Source organism: Budorcas taxicolor, chromosome 6 (genome assembly GCF_023091745.1).
Source record: "Budorcas taxicolor isolate Tak-1 chromosome 6, Takin1.1, whole genome shotgun sequence".
Classification (NCBI taxonomy): Eukaryota; Metazoa; Chordata; class Mammalia; order Artiodactyla; family Bovidae; genus Budorcas; species Budorcas taxicolor.
Genome location: NC_068915.1, coordinates 111,236,349 through 111,261,810, shown reverse-complemented (window position 1 = coordinate 111,261,810; position 25,462 = coordinate 111,236,349). Strand labels below are relative to the sequence as shown.

Below are 25,462 nucleotides of genomic sequence, written 5' to 3'. Positions count from 1 at the left end.
TTGATCTCCGGCTCTACTACTCACCATCCTGCTTCACTTGCTAATAAAGGGCTCTTCTAACTCTGGAAGGGTCATGATTTCTGACCCCCAGCCTCTTGGGTTGCTGATCTCAGGCAGAAAGAACCTTTAGGAAAAATATTTTCTTCCCTTTCTCCTTGCAGTCAAGCTATCTGAGAGTGAAGCTTATCTTTCATTGGGGTTTAGCTGATGGCTACAGAGATCATGCTTGCTCTTTGGAAGAAAAGCTATGACAAACCTAAACATTGTTTTAAAAAGCAAAGACATCACTTTGTGGACAAAGGTCCATATAGTCAAAGCTGTGGATTTTCCAGTAGTCATATATGTATGTGAGCACTGAACCATTAAGAAGACTGAATATCGAAGAACTGACACTTTTGAACTGTGGTGTTAGAGAAAACTCTTAAGAGTCCCTTGAACAGCAGGATCAAACCAGTCAATCCTAAAGGAAATCACCCCTTCATTGGAAGGACTGATACTGAAGCTCCAATACTTGGGCCACCTGATTTGAAGAGCTGGCTCATTGGAAAAGACCCTGATGCTGGGAAAGATTGAAGGCAGGAGGAGAAGGGGGCGACAGAGGATGAGATGGTTGGATGGCATCACAGACTCAATGGACATGAGTTTGAGCAAGCTCCGGGTGTTGGTGATGGACAGGGAGGCCTGGCGTGCTGCAGTCCAGAGGGTCAGAAAGAGTCAGACACAACTTAGTGACGGAACAACCACCCACCCACCCTCATGCAGTTACTTATCTTCTCAGTTTTTGATTTGAGTGCTATGTTCCAGGCACTTTTACCGTGGGGAAGTACAGAGATAAACATGGGACCCATGAAGGGAATGGCAAGGTGATGAGGACACAGAGGTCACTTCTGTACAGTTTAGGGCGAACGTGGAGGTGCTGGTTAGTGTTAGTTGCTCCATATTTTCCGACTCTTTGTGACCCCATGGACTGTAGCCCACCAGGCTCCTTTGTCCGTGGGATTCTCCAGGCAAGAATACTGGAGTGAGTTGCCATTCCCTTCTCCAGGGGATCTTCCTGACCCAGGGATTGAACCTGGGTCTCCCATAGTGCAGGCAGATTCTTTACCATCTGAGCCACGGGGAAGTCCATGTAGAGGTGAGGGGGTGAGATATACTAGGGAGACCCAGAGCTGGGAGATTGTCAGGAACAGAAAAGAAAGGACAGGTGCACTGAAAGGACGGGTTGGAACCAGGTGACTCTGAAGGTTAGACTAAGGGGTTTAGGCTGGCATCGGAAGGAAATTAAAACTTTTTCCTCGAGAATACTTTTAGCTGTGTGTATTGTATTACAGAATGGGCTTCCCAGTGGCACAATGGTAAAGAACCCACCTACTGATGCAGGAGACACAGAGAAGAGGCATGGGTTCTATCTCTGGGTCAAGAAGATCCCCTCGAGAAGGAAATGGCAACCCACTCCAGTATGCTTGCCTGGGGAATCCCTGGTGGGCTACAGTCCATTGGGGTTGGAAAGAGTCGGATACGAGTGAGTGACTGAGCATGAATACCTAAAAGTGACTTAAACGAAAAGGTTTTTAAAAACTTTTAACAAGCCTAGAGGAAGGCGATCTGTTTCCAGCTGATTCATGAGGCCAGCATGGACTCAAGTCCTTTTTCTCTTTCTCTTTTACCATCACTGGCAAATCGGCTCTTGGTCCCCTTGCTGCCTTTCACTAGAAAGATGTCAGCTGCACCTCCGACCTTATATCTGCATTACAGTCAGAGACGACGAGATGGACAGCGCCGCCTTCTCCACCGACCCTTTCATAATAAATTAAAAGCTTCCCCAGAGGTGCCCAGTGTGCCTTCTTCCGCCGGTGCCTTGTTGGCCAGACTGAGCTGCACAGCCACCCTGCTGCACGGGGGCTGGGCCAGGGTAGATGAGGCTTTTCCAGCAAAGGGAAAAGGAGATTGAGGGTGGTGAGGGGTCATCTGCCCCCTCCAGAGCTCTGCTTCTGAAGCATAGCGATGTTCAGCGTGGACTGGAAATGAAGGAAACAGAGAGAAGTCAAGACCACTCCAGGTGTGCGCTCTTCAGGTTCAAACCAGTCGATTAATTTAGCTCTTTAAGAAACATATCCCTCAAGTTAAACACATGTCAGATGTAGGGGTGATTATTATGAAGACTTTTATTGAAATTACTTTTCTATGATAGCATACATTTATATAGCTTTGCCTATCCTAAGATGTAGAACTAAGGTGAAATCATAATTTTGACTTTTCTTTGCCTTATAACTGTGCGTTTTGACAGTCTTTTTCATTGTTACCATGCTTTGTACGTTAGTTTTTTATAGAAAATTGAATTCAACTGCTTAGTCTTAAATAGTAACTACATAGGTCACATCAGGTTGAAGAGATAAGTATGACAGTAGGTATAGAACGTTGTGTTTGGGGCATAGACTCTGTTCCTGTTGCAAAGGAGAGGTTAGAGTCGCACAGGGGGTCTTGGGGTGGAGATGAACAACCTCGCCTTCGCATCTCAGGTCCACCGATTAAGTCGTTGCTTTGGCTGTCTTTGTCTGAGATTAGGAGGCTGGACTGGGTCATCTCAGGAGGGCCGGCAGTCCATGACCCTGTGAATGAGTTTGCCGACAAGGAGAGGATGTGGCAGCAAGGGAAAGAGTCACAGAAGGCAGATTTGATCTCTCTAGTGGAGGAACTCAGTTCTGCTCTTTTGACAGTCAGACAGGTGATAAACATTTAGGAAAAATAAATCAAAAACTTCCTTTCAAAATAAGGAACTGAATGAAAATGTCATGTAAAGCCTTTTAGTTGCTTTGTAGTGTGAGGGTATGTTAAGAAGAGGTAGTTGCAGCCGCTGTTTCGCTTTTATGTCAGTGAGCCAGTCCGGAGATGGCATTGTGAAGCTAGCAGAGAGCACTCAGGCGCTCTTGGCAAGGGGCTTCCTCCTTTCTGTGCCTGGCAGCAGCTCGTGCCCATCTTTCTCCTCGTGGGGGAGCTTTGCTGACCGTTCCTGCCTCCCCGGGGTGCCCATTCCCCAGCCCCCGTCCCCACCCCAGCTGGTGCACAGCCCTTAGCTTGTCCCCAGCGCACCCAGAGCACATCCTTCATCCAGCCCTTACCATGCTGTCCTCCTTGCTAACTTTGAATTCCCTAGGGAAGGGGTCCCTCCCCAGTGACCTTGTATCCCATGTATAGGACTGAGCAAGACGCAGGAGTGGACCCAGAGCCTCACACACTGAGAGCCGGGGCGGAAAGAAAGCCCTCCTCCTGCCTAACCCCTGCTTCCCGGCTCCTACCCCATAGCAGCGCCCTCTGCTCCAGGCACTGCTTGGGGCTGTGGGGGAATGGATACAGGATTGCCAGAGGTGGTTTCTGCAGCTCAAAGAGGCATCTTCCAAATCCCTGTGCTGCTTTTAATTGAGCCATAACATTTTATTTATTTTGAAATTCCAGGTGGCATTAAAAGGAAGGCAGGAGGTTTTGGTCAAAAAAGGAAACATTTTTAAAAGGTGAAGAAACCCTGCTCTGCTCTCCATGGAGAGGGGCCGGCATTTTATTTGTTTTTATTTGTTTTGAGGCTAGTATCTTTCAGATGATCAAGAGCAGTAGCAGTAGGTTCAAAATGAGTGTGGTAAGAGCTGGTTGTGGAACTTTTCACTAGCAGGTGATGTTGACCAGTGTTACAGAATCGTTGTGGTTTTCACATTGAGGTTCAGATGTTAAAAACTTAGTGGTAAATGCTTTTTTTTTTTAAACATACAAATCCAGTGGCAAGGTTGAGGCTGAGTGGCAGGTGTCGTTAGTAGAAATAGTGCTTCAGTCTCAAAGCCACGTCTTCTGCAGACCTGTGGGGGGCTGGCCCTGCCTCTGCTGCTCAGGCACCAGGTGAGCCCCCGAACCTCGCTGCAGAGTTGGGGGCATGGTGATGAGGTCCAGGTGGAGATGAGGCTGGATGGAGGCCAGCGCCTGGCCCTATTGCCCAGTACCTGCGAAAGGCTTTGAAACCCTTCCACACAAGATCTCCTGCGAGACAGAAAGGCAATGAATGCTCAGTTAAGAGAGAGAAGGAGGAAGAAATCAAAGCCTAAGTCAGCCCTGGGAAGTTTCCACACAAAACCTCGGGTAGCATTTTGTCATCCAACCCCGGGAAAATCCACCAGCTGGAAAAGAGGTAAAAGCCGGCAACTGCAGTGTAGGATTTCTTCTTGAAGCATGTTCATTATGCTTTGGTATCTTTGCATTTTGTTATATTTCATATAACTGGGCTTCCCTGGTGGCTCAGCTGGTAGAGAATCTGCCTGCAAGGCAGAAGACCTGGGTTCGATCCCTGGGTTGGGAAGATCCCCTGGAGAAGGAAATGGCAACCCACTCCAGTACTCTTGCCTGGAAAATCCCATGGACGGAGGAGCCTGGTAGGCTACAAGTCCATGGGGTCGCAAAGAGTTGGACATGACTGAGTGACTTCACTTTTTTTCTTAAATTCATATAATTGCTGGTTCAGAGAGATGACATGTTTATAAGGCTTCCCCTTCCACCACCCCGTAAAGCTCAGACACAGCTAAGGCAAGAGATAGTTATAACTTAGACATACATAATTTATCACCTTCTACAAGATGGGTAAAGTGGTGCGGGGGTGGGTGCATGGAACTGGAGTAGGAGAGAAATGGGGACGGGGCGAGCTAGAGATGGACCCAGGCGCACGGTGACGTGACTACCATCTGGTTAGACGGGTGTGCACCCACGGTCGAGATGGATTCCAGCAGCATCGTGCTGCTTTGATTTTAGCCACACCACTGTATTCATTTTGACCTTTCCAGTGACATTTAAAGGAGATTTTTGTTTCTCAGAAGGGAGACAGAGGGTGGCATATGACACCAGTCTCTGGTTTGTAGTTAACACCTTGCACATTTTAGGGACAATTTCATCAGCCATTGCTTCAGACTCCGTGACTGCCTTATGGTTATTTGATGCCAGTGAAAAGTAAATCATCATCCTTGTCTGTTTTATCAAGGTGGGCTTCCGTGGTGACTCAAGGGTAAAGAATTCAGATTCAGTCCCTGGGTCGGGGAGATCCGCTGGAGAAGGAAATGGCAATCCACTCCAGTACTGTTGCCTGTGAAATCCCACGGACAGAGGAGCCTGGCAGGCTACCGCCCATAGGGTCGCGAAGAGTCAGATACGACTGAGTGACTAAGCAACCACGACAGTCTACAACGTTTTATCAAAATGCCAAAGCACACTGCCTTCCATACCTAGCAAAAGCTGGGCCTGAGATCTTTCGCTGCGCTCACACGGCTTCAAACCTGCGGGGCTTGAGGGTAGACAGCCGCAGCGTGCAGGCCAGCTCCTGCACTCCAACGTGCAGCCCTAGGCCGGGGTCCAGCCACCAAAACTGTGGCTTCCTGGTGTGCCGAGCAGGGCTGAAACTCAGCAGCTCAGGAGCTGACAGGGATGAAGCAATCCGCACTCAATGCCGCACACCCTGAGGCCCAAGGACACGGGAGTCCCTCTTGGCACAGCCACCCAGACACCTGGGTCACCAGGCAGATTAAACCAGACGCCCTGGAGCGCCCATCAGGGCGCCCAGGGATTCCTCTCCCTCCCTCAAGGGTAACTGTTCTCAGGATTACATCTTGTTTATTGTCTTTTAAGGACATTTTCTCATTATCGTTTGCAAAGGATTTAAAAGAATGTTGTGCTTTGTGAACAAACATAACACCTGAGCAGTAGGTACAGGAATGGAGTCACTTGGTTACATTTCTGAACCCTGAAAGGCATAGCTGGGTGCTTTCCTGGCACCCAGTTGAAGTGTCTTTGATCACAGCTGCTTGCTTCCTTCCATTTTCACATTGTGATCTGTTGTCGCGATAGCTCCGGTGGTCCCTAGATGCTGAGCGTGCAGGGGTGGGGGGATTTTTGCTTCCTGGGCTGATTTAAAATGCGATGGGAAGGCCCTTAGACGTTTGTTACTGTTGCTTGCCATAGATGAGAAGCAATGCTAAAACAAGTTTCTCTAAGCCTAAGAAGGATGACTGTTCTCTGACAGAAAGTCTGATTCTTTAAGAGATGATTTCAGTCTGGTCAGAAGACCCAGGATGGAAGGGTTGTCACGGTTGGTGTCTTCTGAGGCCTCTCCCCTCGCTTGTGTACTCCGTCTGATCCGTGTCGTATCATCTATCTTCCCTGTGTGTGTCTGCCTCCTAACAGCTCCTACAGGGATGCACAGTCATGCTGGATAAGGGCCATCCTCACGACCTCATTTTAACTTGATTCCCTCTTTTAAGAGCCCCCGCTCCAAATACAGTCACATTCTGAGGTGTGGGGAGGGAGGGCTGTGGTCAGGCCCTCAGCATATGAATTGCGGGGAACGCATGCAGTTCTTCCAGTAACAGTGTGCGTGTTAGCTACTTAGTACATTTCTGGAGGTCAGTTTATTGACTAAGAATACATGGAGTGTTGTGTGTGAGGGTGTGTACATCATACCATGTCTGTGTGTCAAATGTACAGAAAGTCACCCCTCTTGAAATAGTACAGGTTAGCAGCCTGGGTGTGGCTATTTGCTAAGGCATCACAAGATTCTACCCTCCATCTGTGAAATATTGTCGTTCAGTTGCTAACTTATGTCCAACTCTTTGCGACCCAGTGGACTGCAACACTCCAGGCTTCTCTGTTCTCTACTGTCTCCCGCAGTTTGCTCAGATTCATGTCCATTGAGTCGGTGATGCTGTCTAAACATCTCATCCTCTGCCACTCCCTTCTCCTTTTGCCTCAGCATCAGGGTCTTTTCTAGTGAGTCCACTTTTCTCATCAGGTGGCCAAAGTATTGGAGCTTCAGCTTCAGTCCTTCTAATGAATATTCAGGGTTGATTTTGTTTAGGTTTGACTGGTTTGGTCTCTTTGCAGGCCAAGGGACTCTCAAGAGTCTTCTCCAGCACCACAATTCGAAAGCATAAGTTCTTTAACAGTCAGGCTTCTTTATGGTCCAACTCTCACATCCATACATAACTACTGGAAAAACCACAGCTTTGACTATATGGACCTTTATCAGCAGAGTCTCTGCTTTTTAATACACTGTCTTAAGTTTGTCATAGTTTTTCTTCCAAGGAGCAAGCGTCTTTTGATTTCATGCCTGTAGTCACAATCTGCAGTGATTTTGCAGCCCAAGAAAATAGAATCTGCCGCTGCTTCCACTTTTTCCCTTCTGTTTGCCATGAAGTGTGGAGAACAAGAAATATAGCCCTAAATGTAACAGATGAAAGTGTACAGTATCACCCGAAACAGGAAGGATGTGACAAGCACACGAGAAAGGAGAAGAGGTGCAGACATTAACAGCTACTCCTCCAGGGAGAAATAATAACTTCTTTGCACAGCAAGTTCAAGTGTACCTAAAATTGTATTAAAATAAGTAATCTCTTTACTTTAAAGTTAGAGTTTAAGTTTCATCTGAAAGGTTTTCTATAACATCTCTGCAGCTTGAGGAAGTACCCAGAGAGCTGCGTCAGATGTCGCATAGTTGTGGTTGAGGGTGACTTGTCTTTTGAACAATTGACTTGTGTAGATGATAAGCCAAAGGCTCCAGAAGAACTACAAGCTTGCATTTTGAAAAGAAATCTTTTATTAGAATATGGCTCATTTTCGACAAGGAGAACTGTTAACTTGTTATTCCCATAGCTAAGTTATGAGAAATGAATTTGCTACCAAGTTTAGAAATTCCTTGACTGTTTGAAATTTTCATCTACAATATTTTAAAGAACAATTTGTTTTGCATTTTGTCTTTTACATTCCTCTCTCCTTTTAAAATCCAGCTCATGGTTTTTGGAATCTTTCTGTGCCTGGACGCGTTTCTCTATGTGTTCACCCTGCTTCCCGTCAGAGTCTTCCTGGCCCTATTCAGGCTCTTCACTCTGCCTTGCTATGGCCTAAGGTAAGTTTAAGATGATGAACTATTGTAAAGGTTTAAATTATTTTTGCCACTTGTGCTTAATAATCAACTTGGATAGATTTTTTTAGAATAGGAATAATTCATTAAGTTTCTTTCATACTTTGGCCCTTAACGCATCAACTAATGCTGTTTATCTTTGTAGTGAATATTATATACTATGCTTATATAATATTTCTACTTTTTATTTGTACTTTTTTTTTTTCCCAAATGGTTCTGAACCAGAACTTTGTTTTGGCTAGGCGACAAATGTTAATAATGCAGATTTTGTGTGTGTGTGTGTGTGTGTGTGTGTGTGTCTGTGTGTGTGTCTGTGTGTGTGTGTCTGTGTGTGTGTGTCTGTGTGTGTCTGTGTGTGTGTCTGTGTGTGTGTCTGTGTGTGTGTGTGTCTGTGTGTGTGTCTGTGTCTGTGTGTCTGTGTCTGTGTGTGTGTGTCTGTGTGTCTGTGTCTGTGTGTGTGTGTGTCTGTGTGTGTGTGTGTGTGTCTGTGTGTGTCTGTGTGTGTGTGTGTGTGTCTGTGTGTGTGTGTGTGTCTGTGTTTGTGAGTGTGTGTTTAGTTGCTCGGTCATCTCCAACTCTTGGCAGTCCTATGAACTGCCAGGCTCTTCTGTCCATGGAATTCTCCAGGCCAGAATACTGGAGTGGCTACCCTTTCCCTTCTCCAGGGGATCTCTGACCAGGGGTTGAACCCAGGTCTCCGGCACTGCAGGCAGATTCTTTGCCATCTGAGCCACCGGGGGGTATAGGAAGGGCCCAGCGCTGAGGGCCGGGCCCGGCCAGGCGGCCACTGCTGCTCAGCCTGTGCTTTTATTTTCTTCGCGTCCCTAGCCTCTTGGGCATCGTCTGTATAAAGCGAGGAGCAGGTTCTAGGCTGGGGCCTGGGGGGGCGGGTAGCATCAGTAGCTCCTACGGAACTCCCCCTGCAGGCCCCTCCTCCATCTCATTTGAGAGCCACTGTCTTCGTGGTCTGGCAAGCCTTACCTGCGTACGGGTGAGACACCCTCTGATTTGTGAGAGGGGAAAACCCTGAAGGACATTGTCCTGGTGGGAAGAATCAGACAGCCTGGCCCAGCGTTGAGGAACTGATGACTCAGGAGCCATTACTTGACTTCTCTCAGCCTGTGTCCCCATCCTCAGAAAGGGGATATTTAGTGCCGGCATCTTTTACTGCAAAGATTGAGAGATGTAAAGAGAATACCCAGCGTAGTGACAGGAACAGATACTAGTTTCCTTCCTTCCTTCTCTTCCGAAACTAGGAACAGGAAGATGAAAACGTAAAGCTTACATGAATCTTGATGGTTTATTGGTCTTGAGGTTACAGATTGGATTTTACGGTTTTTTCCTCCGTACTTGTATCTCCATGCCTCTACTCTATGTAGTCCCTCTCTGTAACATTATTACAGTTCTTAGCACAGTTGCCCAAGTTGCATTTCTAACACTGCATCACTTTTTTAAATACATTTCATTCCAAAAAGTTTCAGAATACTGAAGTGGATAATAATATGTGAAACTTAGCTATGAAGTAGGTGACTCTTCCATGGGTATATTAAATGTATAGTTAATAACATTATTATCAATAACCACAGAAACTAAGTTTAATATACAATATATCCAGAATTATATGTTGCTTGCTTTTCAAAGACTAAAGTCCTAGAAGTTTCTCTTTTAGTAAATGAGTGTGTACTTGGTATTTAGTAAGTACCCAATGACATTCAGCCTTTTTCAAAATGAGCCTTAATCAGTTTTCAGTTCAGTTCAGTTCAGTTGCTCAGTTGTGTCTGACTCCTTGCGACCCCATGAATTGCAGCACACCAGGCCTCCCTGTCCATCACCAACTCCCGGAGTTCACTCAGACTCACTTCCATCGAGTTGGTGATGCCATCCAGCCATCTCATCCTGGGTCGTCCCCTTCTCCTCCTGCCCCCAATCCCTCCCAGCATCAGAGTCTTTTCCAGTGAATCAACTCTTCGCATGAGGTGGCCAAAGTACTGGAGTTTCAGCTTTAGCATCATTCCTTCCAAAGAACACCAGGGCTGATCTCCTTTAGAATGGACTGGTTGGATCTCCTTGCAGTCCAAGGGACTCTCAAGAGTCTTCTCCAATACCACAGTTTAAAAGTATCAATTCTTTGGCGCTCAGCTTTCTTCACAGTCCAACTCTCACATCCATACATGACCACTGGGAAAACCATAGCCTTGCCTAGACGGACCTTTGTTGGCAAAGTAATGTCTCTGCTTTTGAATATGCTATCTAGGTTGGTCATGACTTTCCTTCCAAGGAGTAAGCGTCTTTTAATTTCATGGCTGCAGTGATTTTGGAGCCCCCAAAAATAAAGTCTGACACTGTTTCCACTAATCCCTCCAATATAAATTAGAAGAATTTATTTATCATGATATTATGATAAGAGTAAAAACTCCTTTGCAAGATTGCATGGAATAAAACAATTACAAGGGTTAAGATCACATCGTTGTTATATGTAATGCTTTATACTCTTGTCTTCTTACTCTGCTTCGAGAATGAAAGAATTATGTTTTATATTTTATTAAGTACAATTAATCAAATGGGGAAATCTTTTTTAGGAATTTACCATCAACTTTAAGTTATTCAAGTACTTGCTTTATGCCTTTGGAAGAATTTTTAAGAAGGCCTATTCATACCAGGAAACCTTTTTGGAAGATATCTGTAACATTCACAAAGCCTCACCTTCTATACTATCCCTATTTCTTTATCACCTTTGGGAGCTCAATAAAGTCATGGTTATTTCAGTTACCTTTTCAGAACACCAGGAAAAAAAAAATCTGGTAAGACATTACTAAACAGAAGTCTTCATGTGTGATTGCGTAACAAGGATGAACACATGGAAAGTTGGGTAAGGCCAGGTGAGGCTGCCTAACACAGAATAACTCACGCCATATGTAGCTTTGATGGCTGCTCCGTGAGCTGGGTTCCCTCTAAGTTATTCTCGGCTCAGCAGTGTGAGGCAAGTTCCTGCTCTAGCTGTCTTTAAGCGTGTTCTGTGTGGCTGTTGGCATGATGAGGTAAAGGGTCAAAAGGCTGTGTAACCTAAAGACCCCGTCCTTCTGTAGGGGCTCCTGGGGTCTCTCAAGCCCTCAGTGGATGTTCACGGGGTGAGTGACGAAGGGGATTTGCCGTGTTCCCAAGGGCCCCTGTTTCGCGGCTCTTACTTGAAGAGCCGAGTTCTTGCTGTGGCAGAGGCATCTAAACTGTGTCTGTGTCCCCTGGGGGAGCAAGGCACCAAGGTCGCCTAGGGCAGCCCTTTGGTGTTTGTTCTGGAAACCGGGAGAGCTGTTGGAGAGAGCCAGGATGCCTTCAGCCCTCTGCTCCTGGTGGCTTCAGTGGGTCGATGGTCCCTGGAGCCAACCTTTTCTAGACCTTTTCAGATTTTTTTTTAGCCTGTAAAATAAAGATGATAACTTTCATATATTTCTCTAAAATGCTTTTTAATCTAAATTAATCTGAGTGACATTTTAAAGCAGCATTCAAGTCTGTTCTGTTTTCACGCTCTTGCAGCCAGGCCGACACTAGAGGGCAGCCCGTCACCCTGCTGCAAGGCGCCGTTCAGTTTTCCTGGGCAGAGGATTCTTGCTGTTCCTGCAGTTTGGCTCCTCTGAAAAATTACATTTTATGCCGTCAGTTATATATGTGTATATAACGTGAAGCGCAGTTAACATGGTATAACAGAACGTCAGCACTTCTAAGCACTCCGTGAGCATAGGCAGATCATACAGATACGAAGACCCTGCCTCCCTGTCTCAGCGCCTGAAGTGTGCTTTATCAGAATGGAGTACTTTGCTGACGGTAACATGGGCTGCAGTCCTTATTTTCTTTGAGCAATTTAGAAAGCAAAGTCTTCTGAGCATTAGTTTTTTAAAGCACCTAACTTGAAATATTTGAAACTTAAAATATAATGTAAAAAATGGTATTACTAAAACTATTGTTAATACTAAGTCTAAAACCTTTCAGATATTTTAGGAGTATATGAATATGTTTTCTCTTTTACAAAATTATTGATCAGACAAGTTTTGCCTTCTTTTTCTTCGAACATTCTATTCTGTTCAGGATTATTTGACTTTTCTTTCCTGTGGCTGTATCATGTTCCATCTTTTTCAGCAAGCAAAAAGTGCTCTTTTCTTCAGTGTGACTTAATTTTTTCGAAGAGATAAGAAGAAATGAAAAAGATCAGCAAAGAGGTCAATTGTATTTTTTTGTATTTCCTTTTTCTCACACTCCTGTGTTTTAGTTTCCTTTCTGTTAAAAAAACAAGTTAGGGACTTCCTGGTAGTCCAGTGGGTAAGACCCCATGCTTCCAGCACAGGGGCACAGGTTTGGTCCCCGGTCAGGGAACTAAAATTCCACCTGCCTCTAGCTGCAGCCCAAAACAAAGTTATTGTCTTCTTAGTCTCTTGTTCTTAGAAATTATACCCAGAAAGTTGGGGAGCGAGGAGAAAGGATATTTGTCAAAGTGGTTAAGGTGCTGGCATGGACGCAGCAGCAGTTTGCAGGCCCTGGTGCTGTGTTGTTGGCGTCCGACAGTGGCCGAGGGCTGGCACAGCCCTCCTTTCAGAAGTGGGGTCGGCGCTCTCACCTCCTGTACGTTCAGTCACGTCTGGCACGGTGTTTGTGGGGCCTGTGGAAGCTGACAGTCTCCCAGGTTTTCTGCTTTAGAATGGACTCTTTGAACCCACTTGTGAATCTTCCGTAAACTGGCCACAGGATTTGGCTTGGGGGTTTAATCGACCCTGACACAAAGCCGACTCGCTGCTTTTCCTTCAGGCTGAGGCCACTCAGCAGCCCTTAAGGAGGCCGGCCTGTATTGTGGCTGCTCCACTGATGGGCACTTTGCCAGCCTCTGACCCTGTGAAAATATTTTTTTATTTTGAGATGTTGGCAGGGTAATTTTTCTTGACTCTGTAGTTGTATGCATGTTATCTGCAAAGGGTGCACTGCTTCCATAAAACGTTTGCACCCACCCTTAGCAATTTCAGGAATAACTAGGTGAAAATTATTGCTAACGAATTAACAATCTTGAAAAATCTTTGCCCTTACATACTTTGTTGTAGGTTATAATAAACGCATGCAGGTTCTCTAAAAGCCTACTGATTTATGTATTTCTTCCCTCTTTCTCAGATAGGGTAGTATAATTTTGGGAAAACATTTGAGAAAATTCTTGAATTAAGGTAATTCTTTAAATGATGAGATGAAAATGGGAGTTAAGTTTTGGTTTATTATATGAGACATCTTTGTTTCTTGAAAGAATGAAAGCATTTTGTTTTTAGAGAAGTAGACACTGTACAGTAGCTACGTTTGCTAAATGTAGCATAATGCGCTTTATGCTAAAGAGGTGCCCAGTGTTATTTTTCTGAACTTAAAGAATAAATAAATAATAACAGTTGTATGTGTATTTCTAATTTACCTGGCATTTTTATGTATCCTTTTTCCTCCTCCAAGCTGTGACTTCATTTTGTGTTTTAGAATCCTCAGTCTTACTTGAGTTAGAAGGTGAGCGAAGTTGTAGAGAAAAATGATACTATCTGATGCCAAGAACTGATGGTTTTGAAAACTTTGCTGTGATATTTTAGACCGCAATAAGTGTAGGTGAGGTTTAAGTAGTAAATGCTAGAGTATTTTTCTTTTACTATTAGAGCAAATAAAATACATGCAAGTAAATTTTACTGATTTCTCGCCCTGGCTTTAAGCATATCTCTTAGGAAGCTTCAAGTACCTTTCTGTTTTTAAGGCAGTGGTAACTTACCCCATAAAAATCTCCCTCATCTCCTGAAGAATTAAGAATTTCAGATGCTCGAGCGTTTCTTAACCCGTTGGGTTTCCTCCCCCTGCCTTACCTCCTCCAAGGTAGTTCTCCCTGAAATGAACTTCACACACGAACACACACACACATGAGATTTTCCCTCTTTTCAGACATAAGCCTTAATTCCGACCTGAGTGATTTGTGCTGCCCCTGGCATGCTCGCGCCACTTCTCCGGGAGTCACGGCCGGCCGTCATTCCCCTCCCAGGCCGGGCCTCCATGCTCGTTTGTAGAGAGCAGGGTCTCGTTAGAGGGTCTTCCCACCGCAGGTCTCGTCGTCCCCTCCTCCTCCTCACCTTGGCGCTCTCAGTAGCGTAGCGACATTACAACGTTCTCTCTCTCTTTCTCTCTCGTAAATCAGACCGAAGGGAGGAGCACTCTCACTTCCTTTGTAGAGTGGAATGTGGTGTCACAGGGACTCCTCGTGGTGAGTAAACCCTGATTTTTCTTCTATTCTCTTGTCCAAATTGACATCAGTACAAACGAGATATTGATTATAATGGGAAACAGACATGACTGGAGATGGACACTTCAGAAGGAAACAAGCTTCCTTATCCTAACTTGGTGATAGTTTTGTCCACATTTGTGCAGGATTTGAGCAGAATCTCACCTAACCTAGGAAGATCACTTGATAAAATGCATTTCAATTACACATGTTGTCTGGGTTTGACATCAAGTCCTTCACTCCCCACGCCCCATCAGTTCCTTCACGTGAGCTTCAGTTCCTTCGATGTGAGTGGTTTTTATTTTGCATCATCCAAGCACCAAACATAGCTTTATCAAGCCAGTGCTTTTTTCCCTAGTATAGTTCGGAATCATTTTAAAGTCCAAGAAACACTTTAGTCATTCAGTTTAAGCATTTGTGGTTAATTTTTCTACTGTCTGTTGCAAAACCTTAAGGTGCTCAATTTTCAGTCTTCTAAGTAAGGAAAACCTCTTAATCTCAATAGTTAATTGCAGTTTACTTTAAAATTAGAAAATGACTTCTCTTTCAAAAATGGACACCATTTTTTACTTTGCACATTTTTCCAATAGTCCTTTGTATTTCTTCATTCTTTCAGTCATACCATGAGCAGCTAGAAGCGTTAAGAGAGAAAGATAGCTCCAGCCTGTGTGTTTTGTGATGAAGTGCCTCGCACTGGTGCCTTGGCATGTTCGAACAGCGATTTGAACATGAAGTAGGCACGGATTACCACGGTCTCGTGGTCACGGACGCTGCCGCCTCTTCCCTGGTCTTTCTGTTCACTTGTCAGCTCACACTTCATTCTTGGTCAGCTGAGCACTTCCTGCTGCACAGGGTGAGGAAAACCCTGCAACTGACCATCTTTGTCTGCTCCGTCATTCTGTTCCCCAAGATGCTCTTGAAGCAGCGGGGTCCTTTCCCGGGTAAATGTGCAAACCCAGGGAAAGTATTTGAATGACCGAAAGATAAAATTTAGAAATGTAGCAAGTTTAATTTTCGCAAGTGTGGCTTAACCTGAAGTTTTAAATGATTTTAAGTTCTGTTGAATTTCTTGGTTAATAGTACTTGTCTTGTGATAACTGATAGCCAAGCTATAAATTAGATTAGCGGGGTTTTCACTTTGTCCAGCAGCTTCCTCCACTTGTTTATATGTTTGTGTGGGATTTTCAGCATTTGCAAAATGAATTGGGAGTAACTGCTGTTTCATAGGCATTTATAAGGAAGCGCTTCACCCTGAAATCATTACTCAGGAACCAGTTCAAAGCTGATTGGCAGGGCTGGTGGATAAGCTTCCTTTGGAGTTGGAAATGCGTATCACACAGTCATCCACAAGTGTCCTGGCAGAGCAGGAAACAAACATTGGAGCTGGCTTGGGTTGTTTCCACCAGGTAAACTTACTCAGGTTCAGTCTTACTTCAGAGAGGTTGTGATGCCACCTTAGAATTTTTTTTTCTTCAGTTTTTGCAGCTTTCCTTTTTCATTTGCAGGGACATTTATATGATAGCAAGATCCTTTGTTTCTGAACAGTTCTGCTTCTTTTATTTTTTATTTGAATAAATCTCTCTAATTTTTAAAATCAGTCATCTCCATAGCAACCAGTTATGATGTAAGCAGTGGAACATTTCCACCAAAGCAGAGAGTGCACTGAAAGCAGCAGGCCCAGTGGAAACAGCCCTTTTCCCCTCTCTTTCTAGAGACAAAGAGCAAAAATTGTAGCTTTACTTGGTATTTAGCCCAATCATTTTTCCAAATGAGATGACAGTACAGTGATCAATTATACAGTATTAAATTAGGCTGAAAGATCAAACGTGCTGAGTTGCTGATTCCTGTGAGTTTAAAAAGTTCTTTTAAAGAAACGTCTAGAATAGTAGGCGGGAGTGAGAAATTGCCTTCTAGAGCCAGAGGCCAAGAGTCGGATCCTGGCTCCGCCACTTGTTATTTCCGAACTGCAGCTGCAGTCACGTTCCTGATACCCTTTGGGAAATTAGGATGGTGGTGGTCCCTTCCTCATAGGATCTCATAAGGTTACTGTGGAAACTGAACGAGAGAACGTACGAAGTGCCTGGAGAGGGGCCTGCCACACAGGGCCTGGGGATTGTAGCGTGTTTCTACAGTGCTTCTGCATTTTCCCAACCTGGTTTAATCCTAGGCAACATAAAGCTAAGTTAAAGTTATTTATGCGAGATTTTGGACTTAGTATCATCTTTGTTTAAACAGTGTGATATTATGTTATTTGAGATTATAGCTTTTCAATGTTTGGTTCAGTTCAGTCACGTCCAACTCTTTGCAACCCCGTGGACTGTAGCCTGCTAGGCTCCTCCATTCATGGAATTCTCCAGGCAAGAATACTGCAGTGGGTTGCCATGCCCTCCTACAGGGGATCTGCCTGACCCAGGGATCAAACCCAGGTTTCCCATATTGCAGGCAGACTCTTTCCATCTGAGCCACCAGGGAAGCCTGTTCCTTCTTAGAGAATATACTATCTCATTGTTCCATTGTTGTAAATGTTTATAAAGAGACACAATTGAACATATATGTGTTAAAAGTCCCTTCCTCTCTTAAAGAGCTTTGGCTGAGACCAGTTAACTGAGTAGATGCCATTCTAGTCCTAAAAGCTCTACAGATTTCTGCTGTAATTAGTTACCTAAAGCATTTGGGTAATTAATGCAGATTCACTAATGCCATCCTGCATTTCATTCCTGTCCTTTTCTTTCATTCATAAAGCATGGCCTCCAGCGCTTAAACGGAAGGCCGCGGCCGCGGGTGATGTGTGCATTTCAGTGTGTGCCCATCTGTGCCCGCACGTCTGTGGGGACGTGGGCGGGCGCTCGTGGCTGATGCTGCCGTCTGTGCCCCGGCCGTCTCGGGGCTACAGACAGTCCAGGAGCCCAAGAGTGTCCGCACGTCTCCTTTTCTCATTGTTTGCATTAGAAATGTTTACCTCCGGCTCTTGACAAATACTCATCTCGGCGTGGGGGGAGGGGGCAGCGAATTCCCTTGAGAGTTGCACAGCCCTTGGCAGAGTTCTGTACTCTGGGCTCAGTGTCTGAACTAAGACATAACTCACTCCTGATTTCATAGGGAAAAACAGGGCCTTGTCTGTGGGGAGGGAGAAGAGCACTGGAGACAGAAAGGGACAGAGAAGTGATAGTGGAGGTATATCAGCCTTGTCCTGGAGGCAGTTTTCCCCAAGATTTGAACTTTCACTGCTGAGAAGAACTCCCCTCGCTCTCTTGCGCCCGTCTCAAGGCCCAGGGTGTGACCTGGACTGTCCTGACCCGTCTGTGCATCTAAGCTCATTGGTTCAGCCCAGGGTCATCCACTGCCGGCCCTCCCTGGACGCAGTATTCGCAGAGTCTGCCTCTTTTGGGGGCATCTGTCGGGCTCCATGTTCTGTCTGTGATGAGACTGAAAGCCATGCCCAGGACACGTCGCTGAGGTCCTGCATGCCTCACCGTCACCCTTACAGCACTCTGGCAGCGGTTTCCCGTCCTTGCTAAACCCAACAGGGATCTTTGCAAGAAAAGCGACCCTGATCTGAATGTGTCCGAGGGCTCGGCAGGAGCTCAGGAAGTAGGTAGCCAGGGTGCAGCCAGTAAGTGAAAGCTCAGGATGCCGGCAGCCCCTGGAAAGGGAGCTCACCCCTTAGTAGGAGCCGCAGTGCCATCACGGCAGCAAAGTGAAGAGGCTCTGCGTCTCCTGATGCAGGTCTTCAGGCTTTCTGCTGGTCGCACGGTATGAAGAAGCTGCCAAGGCAGGGCCTGCGCGTTTTCCATCTTGAGGAGTCACCTGCAGTGGACTGAGAGAAAACACCTTTCCATCCCAGTCCCAGGCACTTTACGTGTCGTGATAGACATCTTACTTCCTTCTTTTGTAATGTATTTTTTCCCTGTATCTTAGGAATACATTTCCATTCACAATTTAGGTTTAGCTCTTTTGACTCTGTCTGACCTTGGAAGTAAGGAATGATTCTGCTTATATTAATTAGGGGGAAAAACCATCGTCAGCACTTGAGCCCCTGAGGGTTGGGGTACCAGCCCCACGCGCACTGTAGAGCCTGCCATATCCATGGTCCCTCTGTATCCAGGACTCCTCTCTGTCTGTGTTTCCTCATCCATGGACTCAACCAACCGTAGGTCCCGTAGTGCTGAAGTAACGTATTTATTGAAAAAAATCCACGTATAAGTGGACCCGTACAGTTCAAACCCATGTTATTCAAGGGGCAGCTGTATTTCCAACTCATGTTGCAGAGGGCTAATGTTTGTAATATAACAACCATCCTACAAACTAGTAAGAAGAAGATACGAGGAGAGAATTCACAGAAAGTATAGATAAATATATGAAGAATATGTCAGTGTTCTAGTGAGGGGAATCAACAGTGAAACTGCTGAATTGGATTCTCACCAGTGGCATTAGCCAGCATCCCTGCATGGATGCACGTGAGCTTCCAGGCGTCTGGTGCAAGTGTAAATTGGTACAACTCCTGCAGAGGGCAGCACAAGTATTACCAGAAGGACAAGTGAACGTAAAGAACGTGAGATTCCAGTTTTAAGACTTTATCCTATGAATGTGTTTTCACTTACGAGGTATGACATGTACCTTACTTACATCATGGTTTATAGTTGCAAAAGGCTGGAAATCTGTCGGTGTTGTTAAATTATGATGCATCCACACAGTGGAACACCGTGCTGTCTGTAAGAACTGATAATGGAAAGTAGCATAGAACGCTATCCCTGTGTCAGAAGCGCCGCGCCCGTGGGTCCCGGGATCCTGATGAGCTGGGAGGCCTGTGTCCTCATTGTGGAAACTCCTTGCTTCCAGGTGCTCGGCCAGCAGCCACCTGCCCTCTGCGGTCACTCGCTGAGGTTCCCACTTCCTCTCATTGCAGTTCTGGTCTAGTATCTTCATATTCTCGGCCTGGGCAGGAAATGTGCTACTGTTGAGCAGTCAGCATAGCTTTCCTCGTTAACGTGAAGTTTCTGTTGGCTGTTCCCTTTGTTTGCCGCTGCCTCTCCCGTAAAGATGATTTATTCAAGAGCACAGAAGGTGAAACTCACCGTCTGTTACTTCTCATCTGTTTCAGGGACAGACGTGTGCTTCAGCCCGCCCAAGTGTGTGACATCCTGAAGGGGGTCATCTTGGTCATCTGCTATTTCATGATGCACTACGTGGACTATTCCATGATGTATCACCTGATCCGGGGGCAGTCGGTCATCAAGCTGTACATCATCTACAACATGCTCGAGGTGAGCCCGGCAGGCCCGGCCCACGGCGCCCGGCTGCCTGCACGGGACAGCTTCCCGCCGGCTCTGCCAGCCGCGCCTCCAGCCTCGGCTTCGTACCATCACGGGTGGCCTTGTGAGAACGCACGTTCTGATTTAGAATGCCTCTAACAAGATGGTGCCTGTGCGTCCCAGGACACACTGGGGGCAGCCGGTCCGCAGGGCATTATGTGTCCTCCGGTGGGGAGGAGGGCGACCGGCTGTCTAGACCTTTTGGAGTCAGTGCCCCCTTGAGAGTGTAAACTGTCAGATGACAGGGGAGTATTTTCTCGATTCATTGGAAACCTGTGTGTGCTTTCTGTTAGAACTTTAAATCTTATGAAGAGATTTTTAGGATTATGTGTTTATTGGCTATAGTAGATTTATATTTTAAATTGCTTTTAAATTTTCACACAGAACAAGTAAACGATTTCCCAGTTTCTCTAAGTATTTAGCACTTTTAATACAATATGTCTTCAAAGTGAACTACACTTTAAAGTAGTCGTCCTGTGAAAATCGGCATTTATGTAAGAAATAAACAGTTACACAAAGTGCACAATAGAAAACCACTTTCCTTTTAGGCAGAATCTTAAGTTTTTTTTAAATAGTAAACTAACCTGGGTTATGTCATTAACCTTTAAGATTCAGTTTGTACTTTTCTGTACTGCTTTTCGGGGATACCAGTAAGTCTCCCTGTCTCTTAGACTCAGTTCAGTTCAGTCGCTCAGTCGCGTCCGACTCTTTGCGACCCCATGGACTGCAGCATGTCAGGCTTCCCTGTCCATCACCAACTCCAGCACCTACTCAAACTCAAGTCCATCAAGTTGGTGATGCCATCCAACCATCTCATCCTCTGTCGTCCCCTTCTCCTGCTTTCAATCTTTCCCAGCATCAGGGTCTTTTCCAATGAGTCAGTTCTTCACATCAGGTGGCCAGAGTATTGGAGTTTCGGCTTTAGCATCAGTCCTTCCAATGAACACCTAGGACTGATCTCCTTTAGAAGGGGCTGGTTGGATCTCCTTGCAGTCCAAGGGGCTCTCAGGAGTCTTCTCCAACACCACAGCTCAGAAGCATCAATTCTTTGGCATCCAGCTTTCCTAGTAGTCCGACTCTCACATCTGTATGTGACTACTGGAAAAACCATAGCCTTGACTAAATGGACCTTTGTGGGTGAAGTCATGTCTGCAGTGGGTTTTCCTGACGTGTGGTGGACACGTGGGGTGATGTGGGACTGCTGGCCCCTCTGCTATGCCACTGCCTGGGTGTGATAGGTGGGGACTTCCTGTCTCTTCACAAAACCACACACTCTAGCCATCCAGGTTGCTCCTAAATTCAACGACTGAGATGTGTTGGAACCACACCCCAGCTTCCGGGTACAGGCTTGTTGCCGCACGCCTGCTTTGCCAGGTCAGGTGAGATGTGACAGTGGGTTTGGCTGGGTTTGTGAAGCAGAGTAGCTGTCCGTGCGCTCCCCTCCCTCCCATCAAAGAAAAGCCCAGGCCTCCTGTCCCCTCTGGCCATGTGGGTAGCTCTCCTTATCAAGTCCCACTGCCTCCTCCCTGGGGGGATTGCAGCTGACCAGGCTTCTCCCTCCCCCCAGAACTTAAGATAGGCGCCTCCTGTTGTACAGCGCTGCCCACAAGGTGCTGCTGTTGCTGTTATCAGGAAGTAGGCCAAGCAGGAGGATCCATGAATTGCTGATCCCGGTGGTTTAAATACTCACTCTGTAGACTACAGTTGATGGTGTAGTTTAAGCGCAGTGGAGCAGAGTCCAAGCTCTAGTCTAGAGATAACTCCCTCCAATCCTGGTTATCCTGCACATGCGTCCAGCTGCTGAGTGACTCTGCTCTTCAGCTTGTCGTCTGTGAGATGGAGATATTAGGAGAATTGCAAGGTTTCCATGAGACAGCAAATAGAAGGAGCTTAGCACAGGCCAGGCGTGTGGTGGGAGCGCCCTCAATGGTAGCTATCATTTCTTCATTTGGCAAATGTTTAATCAACACTTCCTGGATGCTGAGATCCCGAAGAGCCTGAGGTGGACAAGCCTAGTCCCCTGGCTAATATTCCACAGGTGGGAGAGAGGCAGTGATAAATACCATGATGAAGAGGAACAGGGTGATGCTTTGGAGACCACAGGAGCCACCAAAGGTTGGATAGGCCAGGAACGTCCTGTCTCAGAATGTGACATTCCAACTGAATCCTGAATGATAGCCCTCCTTTTTTTCTTTTTTATGTGCTTCTCTTTATCTGTTGGACTACATTCATGGAGATGAGTACTTGAAAATGTCTTCCAGGAATAAATTTGCTTATTATATTCTTATACGGTAAACTTCAAACAAATCACAGCTATTCTTACTTACCAATATTAGGTATGAGGAGAATGGGTCAAGTGATATATTTGTCCTTAAAAGTTTGAGTCCTGAATTTAAATTCAAAGAGTTAAAGCCAGAAGAACTATGATTTTGATGTGTCGTTTGCCTTTTATTTTTATGACTAAGATTTTCCTTGTTACAAACATGGCTAGTTAGACAAATTCTAATTCAGTTAGTACAACACTTGGGCGCTCCGCGTGTGTCAGAGAATAAGAAAATGTGAAGGATTAAGTAAACAAAGATCCTGTCTCTTCTGGAGCTTATCTCCTCTGGTGTCTGCGTTACCTCTGAAGTTTAATAAGATGTACCGATGGCAGAGTAAGAAACGCGCTTCCTTAATTTTTCTCTTTAGGTAGCAGACCGCCTGTTTTCCTCCTTTGGGCAGGATATATTAGATGCTCTGTACTGGACAGCCACAGAGCCCAAGGAGCGGAGGAGGGCCCACATCGGGGTGGCCCCCCACTTCTTCATGGCAGTCCTCTATGTCTGTATCCTTTCAGGCTGCTCGGGGATGCGCATTTTACATTATCCTGTTCGCTTAGCTGTTTCTCAGACTTAGAGAGGGGTGCGGGGGTGTGTGTGTGTGTATCCTAAAGATTAATGTGAAATGTCTACTTTCTTTTGAGAGATTGGTTATAACAATCTACTTAGTCCTTGAACACAGGGACTAATCCAAGTATGGGGCTTCATCTGGTTGCTCAATGGTAAAGAATCCACCCACCAGAAGACAAAGAAGATGCAGGTCTGATCCATGAGTCAGGAAGATCCCCTGGAGAAGGAAATGGCACCCCACTCCAGTACTGCTACCTGGGAAATCCCATGGACAGTGGAGCCTGGTGGGCTACAGTCCATAGGGTTGCAAAGAGTCAGACACAACTTAGCAGCTAAATAGCAGCAGCAGCAATCCGGGTATCAGTTATAACCAGTCTCTGTATCCGAGGGTTCAGCCAATAACAGCCCGTTTAATACTGTAGTATTTTACTATTGAAAATTACATGTGTGTAAGTGGACCCATGCAGTTCAAACCCATGTTGCTCAGGGGTCAGCTCTAACTGTAAATTAAAGAGTCATGTATGCATGCCCCTTTAAACTGCTAGAAACTGGTTCTAAGGAAGGATTTTAGAATAAAGGGGTAGTTATATTTATACATACTTCAGATTTATATAGATCTATATAGCTTTTTCATACTTAAGTTAGAATTTTATAAAGTTTCCCTTAAACCTATGAATTCTTTGTTATAACCTTCAGCTGAGAATGTATGCAGTTCTTCAATAAAAAAATAAATGAAAAATAACATGTATACAGTTCATCTAGAAGTAAAATTTGAAATTAGCTGGGAAGGAATTCTAGAGGTTTTCTTTCCCCCTCCCTCACCTCCATCTAAAAGCTTTTCTTTTGGAGAATAAATGTTTTACTATGTAACACAGTGTGCACACGTGTGTATACTGTGCATGCCTGTGTGTTTACATACATGCGCGTACTCACACTCGCTTCCTATGGGAGCAGGGCGGGTTCACAGGAATGTGTCGTGGGGTTTTGTTTTGTCCTGTCTTTGAAAGAACAGTGCTTAAAAGAATTGGGTTAACATCTGGGAATTTAAGGGACTATTTGGGGAAAATGTCTGTGGCGAGTAAAAGATTGTTTCAGACACAGTGGAGTAAAAACGGTTCTAATTTAAGCTCTTCCATGGAATTTAAGCTCTTCCACAGGCGATATGATTCTGCAGCTCATGAATGTCTTCAGAACTGGCATCTGAAGAGGAACCCTAATTACCAGACATTTCTGACTCCTGCGTTCCCCATCCCCCGATGAAAACCAGAGAGGAAAATCAGTTCCAGACTGACTCTCACTTTATGTTCTTTTCTGTTTTAGGATGTAAATTATCTGAATTCACAATGTATATATCTAAGTCTCTTCTTTCAGGATTTACCATAATGTATTCCATTATTTAATAAACTTTTCTGAGATCCCGTTTCCCAAGCATCGTGCCCAATGCCAAAGCTCCAGAAAGAACAAGACGGCTGTCCTCCAGAACTCATCGTCTAAGCGGTTGGATCATTTCTGCTTTTGTTTGTTCCGTAGTTTGTTTCATAGGTTTCTTATCCCATCAAATGTGTATCAACTATAGCTAACAGGGAAATTACAAAGATAATAAAGTACTTAGGTAAGGCATGATCTAGAAAGCATAGTCATATTTTTCCCATTTGAAACTTCTGAGATTTTAATAACATATCTGTTAATATAAACTGGAACCAGAATTCAGTTTTTCCCTTGACGTCACTTAACTGCTAGTTTTGCACGCCATCCTTATAATGGTTCAAGCAACAACTCTCAACGTGGCTTTTAACTCACACAACAAGTCCCTGCTTACTATCATGATGTCTAATAATGTAAGTATGAGATTTTATTTTACATTTTTGAGGTTGTATGGGTACATTAACAGCAGTATTCTAGATGGGAGAAAATTGTTTTTTTTTTCTTAATTGTTATTTATTCTCTGGGAAGTTTAATATATAGCACGTCACTTTTTTAAACTGTGGTAATAATAAAGATGACTTTTGTGTTTTCTCTTTCAGTTTGTCGAAATTAAAGGAAGTGTTTTCAAGAAGTTCGAAAAGAACAATCTTTTTCAAATGTCAAATAGCGGTAGGTGCAATCAGATTCTACTTGAAGCTTTATGCAGTTACTGTGTAATTCATTCTGAAACTCTTAATGTCACATTTCCAACAGACTTAAAGCTGTGTTTTCTCTTAACTCTCTCAACATCTTTACCATGTTTTTTGTATTTTGGTTATTGTGATCTTGAGGATGTTTAATATAATAAATAATTACAGGCATTTGTATAGTACTTTACCATACTTTCATACAATGGTATAGTATGGTGCTACACTTTACCATACTATAGCACAAAGTGCTATACAAATGCCCATAATTATTTATTATCTTATCTTTCTAACTCATAAATTTCTTGGAAGCTGCTGATATGACTCCATTTTACAGATGTGTAAACTGAAATACAGAGAAAATGATCTGACTCGCTCAAGGTCACCCACTTAGCTGCTGAGAGCAGAATCGTAGTGACACACCTCAGATAGGTCTCAGCTTTCTCAGTTATGACTTACTGCCTCCTTCCTGATTCTATAGAGTGTGAGGGCACAAAATTTATCCCAGAAACATTATCTTAACATAGTTGTCATAATCAGAACAGCAGTGTCTTGGTTCTCAAGGTGTGGCCCACAGATCCCTGGACAAGATTCTGTGAAGTCAAGACTGTTCTTGTGAAGATGTTATTTCTCTCATTCACCATGTTGCTGTCTGCACCATGGTGGCAAATCGGGGTGAGAAAGCCAAGGAGAGACCACCAGGCGCCCACCGGAATGTCCGGTCCAGTGGCTGCCGGCGCGCGTCAGTGACGCTGAGGCGCGCCCGGCACCGAGGGCCAGTGTGTGAGGCTGCAGCTGCTCCAGGAACCCTTAGGGGCTTCCTCCAGCCTTAGACGGTCACCTGCCCTGTTGCCCAGCAGCAGGAACATGGTTTCACAAGAGGACTTGTACGAGAATGGTTATGGCAGCCTTAAACACAGCCCCAAATTAGAAAC

At 45.0% G+C, this 25,462-nt stretch overlaps 1 protein-coding gene across 1 annotated transcript in view; it reads left to right on the top strand.

Moving 5' to 3' along the window:
* Window positions 1-25,462, top strand: part of TAPT1 (transmembrane anterior posterior transformation 1) — a 63,202-nt gene that overhangs the window by 21,438 nt on the left and 16,302 nt on the right. The window contains exons 3-7 of the mRNA XM_052641731.1: window positions 7,806-7,924; window positions 19,315-19,477; window positions 22,217-22,352; window positions 24,157-24,254; window positions 24,441-24,510. Coding sequence (XP_052497691.1) covers window positions 7,806-7,924; window positions 19,315-19,477; window positions 22,217-22,352; window positions 24,157-24,254; window positions 24,441-24,510 — 586 coding nt within the window. The remainder of the gene's footprint in view (window positions 1-7,805; window positions 7,925-19,314; window positions 19,478-22,216; window positions 22,353-24,156; window positions 24,255-24,440; window positions 24,511-25,462) is intronic.